This window comes from Montipora foliosa, chromosome 13 (assembly GCF_036669935.1).
Source record: "Montipora foliosa isolate CH-2021 chromosome 13, ASM3666993v2, whole genome shotgun sequence".
Lineage (NCBI taxonomy): Eukaryota > Metazoa > Cnidaria > Anthozoa > Scleractinia > Acroporidae > Montipora > Montipora foliosa.
This window is the reverse complement of record NC_090881.1, coordinates 27,752,823-27,760,322: the sequence shown is the minus strand read 5'-3', so window position 1 is coordinate 27,760,322 and position 7,500 is coordinate 27,752,823. Positions and strand designations below refer to the sequence as shown.

Genomic DNA, 7,500 nt, shown 5'->3' with positions numbered 1-7,500 from the left:
CTTTTTGCTCAAAAGTTCAGATCTAGATATACTGAGAGCTTTGTCGAACTGTTTATCGACAAGCTCCGCCGGATAATTTTGAGATTTCAAATATCCTTTGTATTCCTTACACCTATTTTGAAGAAAGTCGTTGGTAGAACAATTGCGTTTGATTCTTAAAGCTACCCCAAAGGGGACTGCTCTTTTGCAATGTGAGGGATGTGAACTCGAAAAAGGTAGATAGAGGTGGCTATCGGTGGGTTTAGCATAAACACCAGTGCTAATAAACCCGTTACAAAAATGCAACGTGAGATCAAGGACATTCAAATGACTTTCGGAGTAAACCAATTCGAATTTAATAGTAGGGTACAAATCATTGATATAATCAGTGAATTCCAATAATTTAGGTAAACCCTGAGTCCAGAGGTCAAAAATATCGTCCCTGTATCTCCACCAAAGCATAAGTCTCAAGCTACCCTCAAATTTGGCTTTCTCGTCGATGATGCCCATCGCTAGATCTGCATAACTGCACGCGTTTTTCGGTCCCATGGCCGTACCGTGTTTTTGAACAAAGTTCTGACCAGCAAACTGGCAATTATTTACCCTGAGACAAATTTCAACGGCTTTAACTAAGCAATCAGTGGAAGGAATATTATCAGATCTGGAATTAAGTGCCTTTCTAACTGCTGAAATACCTAGATTGTTGTCAATGTTTGGAAACATTGACACTACATCCCAAGACACAAGGAGGGACCCCTCAGGGAATGGGCCTTTTGCATTCAAATCTTCTAATTTGTTGATAAAATCCGTGGAATCCTTCACAAAGGATGGAAGACTCTGTGAAAGAGGTTTGAGGTAGAATTCTGTGAAAGCAGAAAGCCGTTCAATTGCTGTACCGCAACAGGATGTAATAAGCCGAAGTGGGTTGTCACGTTTGTGTGTTTTGACATTCCCAAATGCCACTCCCGGTTTTGGTTCCAGATTTACAACCCACGTAGCAATCTCCTGGCTAATCTGCCCCTCAGAAAACCACTTTCGACTCCATTCCTTAACCACTTCAAAATGGTCAAGTGTTGGGTCGGAATCTATGCTGTCATAATGCAAATCATTATTAAGCTGCCCTAGTATCTTATTTTGGTATTCTTGTTGACTGAGGACAACGAACCTAGAACCTTTATCTTGAATTCTTATAACATTTTCACTAGATTTAAGAGACCTTAAAGCTAACCTTTCTTCTCTCGTAAGATTGTCCTTGGTAGTTCTTAGATTAGCAGGCTTAAGGATGTCGTTCTTCACATTGTTGAGGAACACTTCTACCTCCGGGAAACTGGATTTTGGAGGCATCCATTGGGAAGCTGATGGAATCGCTGGAAATCGGTCGTCCACCACACGGGGGTTGTCTTCAGCATTTCTGCCGTGGAAGAAAACGGCAAGGCGGATTCTCCTTTCAAATTTATCTATGTCATCGGTCACCTTTTGCCAATTGACATCCTTAGGCACAGGACAAAATGCTGGTCCTTTCTTCAGGAGAGAGCGTTCCGCATCTGTTAGTTCAGAAGAAGTTAGATTAATAGGATTCAGGTCCGGCAAGTTGATCTCTGTTGTTACACCCTTGTCGCTACCATCGTTTTCGGCTGGAGCTCCTATATTCCTTTGGGTAATTCTTTCAAACCGCCGCGTTCTCCTTCTCGTGTTGCTAGATTGTACGGTTCGATCTACTGGTAATGGTTGAAGGGGTGTGGCCAACGAGTACTTATGTCGTGCTTTCTTTTTCAAATCAATCTCCAGTGCTACCATCCGTTCTTTAACCTGTTTCCAAATGGTTTTAACAGCAGTTTCCTCATAATCACGAAGGAGATGATCGCGCTGGATATGAAGTTCCCTCTGAAGGGCTTTGGTCTTAGACAAGGCTGCCGCAGAAATGTCCTTTAAGATGTTGAGGGAAGCATTGTGTAAATGCTGCTTACAAGAGTCTTGTAGATTGTCATTTTCCTTGACCATATATATATATATATATATATATATAACTAACTGCAGACAGTACTGTTTAATTTTATATATATATATATATATATAAAGTGTGAAACTTGATTTTCGTAAAACAGTGCTCGATACATAGAAGTAGAGCGAAATATATACGGAAGAAAAAACACATAAACTACAAGTTCATCCCTACAAGCCTGTTTCGTGGTCGCCCACTCATCAGGGGATAATCCCCTGATGAGTGGGCGACCACGAAACAGGCTTGTAGGGATGAACTTGTAGTTTATGTGTTTTTTCTTCCGTATATATATATATATATATATATTTAATTTTATTTGCACGTATATTTTGCTTTTAAACTCCTAGTATAGTTATTGCTGTTTTAGGAGTAAACTCATTAAAGATTAAAGATTAAACAGAACACTCAGGAAAGCACTAGAAGCTAGAGTGCAGACATTAGACACAGGAATACTCTTTCTATGGTGATACTAAATAAAGAGCACAGAAAAGAAACAGTGCTACAATGTATTTTGATTTAGTAGTGTTTCGTGGGTCTGATACCTGCCCTCCAATCTAGAGAGTTATTTTTCACACTCAGACATGATGCATTTGGTCAAATTCTGTTACAATGCCTGACAATGCTTTGGAAAAGAAACCCATTTACTGTTGGTGTGTAGTCCATGAACACCTATACCAAGTAGGTATGACATTTGTTATTGTAAGAAAGTGTACGTTTTGGCAATAAACATGAATTTAACAACTTATATCAGTAGCTTGCTTTGTGTGGTCCATTATTCAGCAGTGAGCTCTGCTGAATCCAAGCACAATAGTTATTAAGGCAGTTTGGGTGAGAAGGGGCAAATGAGAGGGGGGCTGTTGTACACACAATGTCATTGCCAAGATACCACCCCCACTGGCTGACATCTCTACGAGAAAGGGAGGAAGTCCTGTACTGGGGCTGAGATTAAGTCAAATAATATTGCAAAAAAGACAGTAAAAAACCTGCACATAAGAACGTAGATATAAGAACCTTTTTTAGGCTTTTTGTTAATTTACTTGTACATCCCTCATTTCCCTGTAAATACCACTACTACATGTCTAACATCCTTTCTCGGGTTAAATTTTAGATTCTTGTATGCTGGTTTTTGGGGTCTTATGCATTGTATGCATACAGACCCCTAAGTCAGAGGCAGATCTTGATTGTCAGTCAGTCAGTCAGTCAGTGAGGACGAGAACACACGTGACAGTCTGGCATGTAGACTGGGTACTAGTAATTGCGAGTCATTGTTTTCAAGTGTCGGCCATTGCTTTTAGCGTTCGTCGTTTGTATATAAATCTGCGGTCGTTTTCCCTGTTTTGGAAAAATTTTGAAGAGCTTTCCGTCGCAAATTAGTTGTAACTGTTCAAGGTTAAGTTATTTCTGTTTCAAAATTGATCTCTCGTGCTGTTTCTGATTGGTTTTCTTTCTTTCATTTCGAAAATTAACCACACTTTCCTGCCTTGTTTGTTCTTTGTTATTTCATCCAGGTGACGTCGGCGATATCGATACGGGACTTGTTTACTTACGCAAGCCAACATATCTACACTCGGCTTGTGTTTAGTGCGGATTGCACTGAACCTAAGAAGCTTTCGCAAGCCCACATTCATTGGCTTGAAATCCGGTGCGCGTTGCACCACATACCCCACAAGTATCTCACACGTTATCACAAACCAGTATTTATCGGCTTGAAATGTCGGTGTGGGGTTACACCCCAAACTGAAAGAGTTATTGTACTCTAAAAAATTCTTGCATTGAATAAGAGTTTTGCACTCTCAAACAATAGTATTTCGTACTCTTACTGTTGTCTGCTACTAGCCGCTAGCATGGGAACAACAATCGAACAATACCGGTCAAGGATCGGCTGTCACAACAATTTTGTGAAAGCCAAGGATGCATTTTCACGTGTGCGAGGGCGATTTTGGAATACGATGCTTATGATGTTTTACTTAAATGTGTTTTACTTGCTAACATTAACTGAAACAAGTTGTTGGACATTACAAGTCGTGTAATGAGGTGATGTTTTGGTTTACACAAATGATGTGCTACAATGTTTACATCCCATTGCTTATAAGGCAAGCAAATGATGTGGAGGAAAATCCAGGTCCTACAATACTTGATATCATTGATCCAACAACCACTGTGTCCGCTGACTCTAGTCAAGAAGTGAAACAATCTTGGTGTGAATGCTGGTAAAGTAATGTGTAGCAATGTCACTTACTGCTATTATATACCATCAAATACAAGATATTAGTTTGTGGAGAAATTCTACTTTGAAGAATATTTTGATTATTGGAAATAATCTATACAGTTCTATAAGATGTTCTGTGCGAAGAACAAACTGGTTCAGCATTTTGTGACTTCAGGTTGTTGAGGTTTTCATTTTATTTCTAGTCCCTGAAAGCACCCTGTTGTAAGCTTTGGGTTGCATTTTTTGGCATCCCGATGCAAAAATGTAATTATGTTTGGGACATATTTTTTATTTTTACATCACGATACCTTTCCGAATATTATATATTGGGGATTTACTAATCTCGCAAACTTAGGTAGTCGAGGGGTAATTCCCTCGGGTCGCACTAGTTTTACGAAGAGACAATAAACTAATATGAGTGGAGGTTAGGGTTAAGGTTAGGGTATACTTAAGAATTTCTTTAGGCCTAATTATGCCTAGAGAAAAGTTTTTAGGCCTAAGCCTAGCTATTCATGTAACAGTCACGGCAAGTCTATCGCTTTACGTTTCTTTTTAGTGCCAGCGGTTTTCCAGTTATAATGAAATTTCAACCTGCAACCTGCAACCTGCAAAAAATACCTGCCGCCTTATTCTGTCCTCTTCGTCCGCCATACTGATTTTCTCTCCTCGTGTCTCTATTTCCCAGCATGTCCTACGATAGGAAATTTTCGGTCCCAACCTCCCCCGACCATAGCCAGTCGCTCGTCCCCAAATTGTTGCACGAAGTTGAGACTGCTTCGATGTTGGTTTTGAGGTGATCTGATTCGTTGTTGTAGACGAGAGGAATTTTTGTTGATGTTGACTCACTTCCTTTTTCTGGATTAGGCGTGTTTTTAGTTTTGGTTGTTGTATTAGTCGTTGAAATTGGACCGATATTATTGTTGATCTAGAAAGAAAATGCTGAACTGTAGATTGGTTGTTGATGTTGGAAGTGATTTTGATTCCTTGAATTTTGCACCATTCCGCCAACCATAGGTTTGCACTTTCGGCATCATTTCTTTCTCACTAACAACACTTTTAACCGTTTATGTAGCTACGAAAATGCTTCACTCAAAAGTTGGATGAGCAATGCACTCACTCGTTTCCTCGAATTGTTTATCGTTCTATCTGATCGATCCAATACGCAAAATTTCCCGGAAAAAAACTGTTATTACACCTTTTGAATATTTCTTTTTTTACGGAATATCTTATCTTTAAAATACAAGTAACTACGATGAATGACACTAATGAATGTTTTTTTCTTCCTATTGTTTATTCGAAAAATACCAACGTTTGTCAGTTCACGTTAATGATCGACCATTTCGATTAAACGATTGTATGAAGGTGCAATTGACTGTGTCTCTATGCAAATTGCATTATTGTATGTCTCTAATACGCCATTGATTGTCATACTATGCAATTGATTTTCTACTGGCGTTAATGATTAACTATTGCACGAGATTGAAAGTATATTTGTTACCTGTGATTGTCCAAAGTAGCCTGTTCCAGGCTCTCAGATAGCACTATCTGAGAGCCTGAACAGGCTAGTCCAAAGGTGCAATTGTTTATCTGTTGATGCTATTGAATGTTAGTACATATGCAAATAGCGTTATTGAAAGTTCGTTCGCGTTAATGCAGTTCATGGAAGTACTAATAAACGAATATTTGCCGTATAGTTTCAACTGTTGACGTAAATGAATGCATATTTTGCGTAAATGAACAGCAAAAGGCGTATAAACTCTTCGACAGTCACGCAACTCCAACGTTGTCACGCGATTGACTTTGCTCGATCTCCTCGAAAAGAAACTATTAATCAAAGCCACAATGATCGAGAGTTGGACTCTTCAAGTAATATTGCCATTTTAATCACGTGATGAAATTCTGGGAAATTTTCATGACGTTATCTAGTGTTATCAGCTAAAAAGGAGTGTATTTTACATTCCTTTCAGATCGCCGTGAAGTCTTTCTTGACGCGAGGAGCCCAACGCCGTCTTAGTATGTGGGTAAGTTGAATACAACGAATCATAAATTCCCTTCTAAATCTAATTTGAAGAAAGCCGTTCGAAGCGAGCTGATTTAGCCTAGAATATGGTAGCCGGAAAAGGCGGGAGATAGGCTCACTTTCCACAGTAATCTACACATTCGGGGCGCTGGAAAGATTATATCCCTGTCGGTGGTATGGTAACTAACCGAAAAGCAAGTCATGTTAGTTTGCAGCATGGTATTGCAATAGTTTTGATGTCGAGGAAACCTCAATTTTTCATTTTTGATCCCATATGCACTGATTTTTAAGGTCTTTCTTCATTCACTAAGTTCCCTTGTTCCTATTTTTCTTGGAAAGGAAATGTTAACGAGATCCTTATTTCTTTTCAAGATTCTCAAATAAAGTTTTTGAACATAGATGTATTTGAAAAAAAATTGACTAAATGAAAGAAAGGAAAAGTTTGCCTTTGCCGAGTTTAGTCTTAACTGGGGAAATTAAAAGAGAAGCTTTCACTTTCGATCAGACAGAGCTTCAACATCGTACTTCCTCGCCAACCCTTGGACATATCATTTTTCGGTTTTGGTTGTTCAAATTTTCTTAATTCCCAGTCAAGAGGCATTTCAAATGCCTCATCACAGAGTATTTCACACCAGCAGCATTTAATCGCGAGCCCACATTGCTCCGAAAGTGTTGTTATCCTGATGCTCATCAATCAATCAGAGGCAAATCACATTTCTATGCCGTCCTATTTTTCTTTTACTTTCGTTCCATATTCTTGTCCATTTTTGGTTTAGTTTTTAATTCCAGCGCTTAAGATTTAACAGAGCGGTGTTTTAGAGTACATGTAGAAGAAAATTGTTGTCTAAATCTCCTCTCTCCTCATGAAATATTATGCAATAATATTTGCTTGGGGTACTATTGCATCGACCAACGCATTTAGCTCATATTCTTTTAGAATTCTAATTCCACTCAAATTTATGAAGGCCAATTAAAAAACCATGACATGTTTCATTTCTTGAACTAACTATTCTTCATTCCAAGCAAGAGACTACAAGCTACACGTACGTGGACAACACGGAAAGAGATCGAAGGGCTGCAAAGGAGAGAGAGGAACGCCGACTGGAAAATGAACGAGAGCAAAAAGAGTATGAAAAACAACTCCGCATTAAAAAGGAAGAAGAAGAAGAAGAAGAAGAGCAAAGAAGAAAGAAGCAATATCAAGAACAAAGGCAGAGAGAACAGGCTCAAGAAGAGGAAAGGATAAGAAAAGAAACAGCAAGACTCTTCGCGCAAGAAAATGAGCTGTGC

At 39.0% G+C, this 7,500-nt stretch overlaps 2 protein-coding genes across 2 annotated transcripts in view; one reads left to right on the top strand and one right to left on the bottom strand.

Annotated features, from left to right (window-relative positions):
• LOC137981887 (uncharacterized) overlaps positions 1-1,980 on the bottom strand; it is a 5,407-nt gene extending 3,427 nt beyond the window's left edge. The window contains exon 1 of the mRNA XM_068828923.1: positions 456-1,980. Coding sequence (XP_068685024.1) covers positions 456-1,980 — 1,525 coding nt within the window. The remainder of the gene's footprint in view (positions 1-455) is intronic.
• A 3,937-nt stretch (positions 1,981-5,917) lies between these two features.
• LOC137982724 (uncharacterized) overlaps positions 5,918-7,500 on the top strand; it is a 6,094-nt gene continuing 4,511 nt past the window's right edge. The window contains exons 1-3 of the mRNA XM_068829862.1: positions 5,918-6,056; positions 6,158-6,211; positions 7,234-7,500. The exon at positions 7,234-7,500 is cut by the window's right edge and continues 532 nt beyond it. Coding sequence (XP_068685963.1) covers positions 6,033-6,056; positions 6,158-6,211; positions 7,234-7,500 — 345 coding nt within the window. The 5' untranslated portion in view covers positions 5,918-6,032. The remainder of the gene's footprint in view (positions 6,057-6,157; positions 6,212-7,233) is intronic.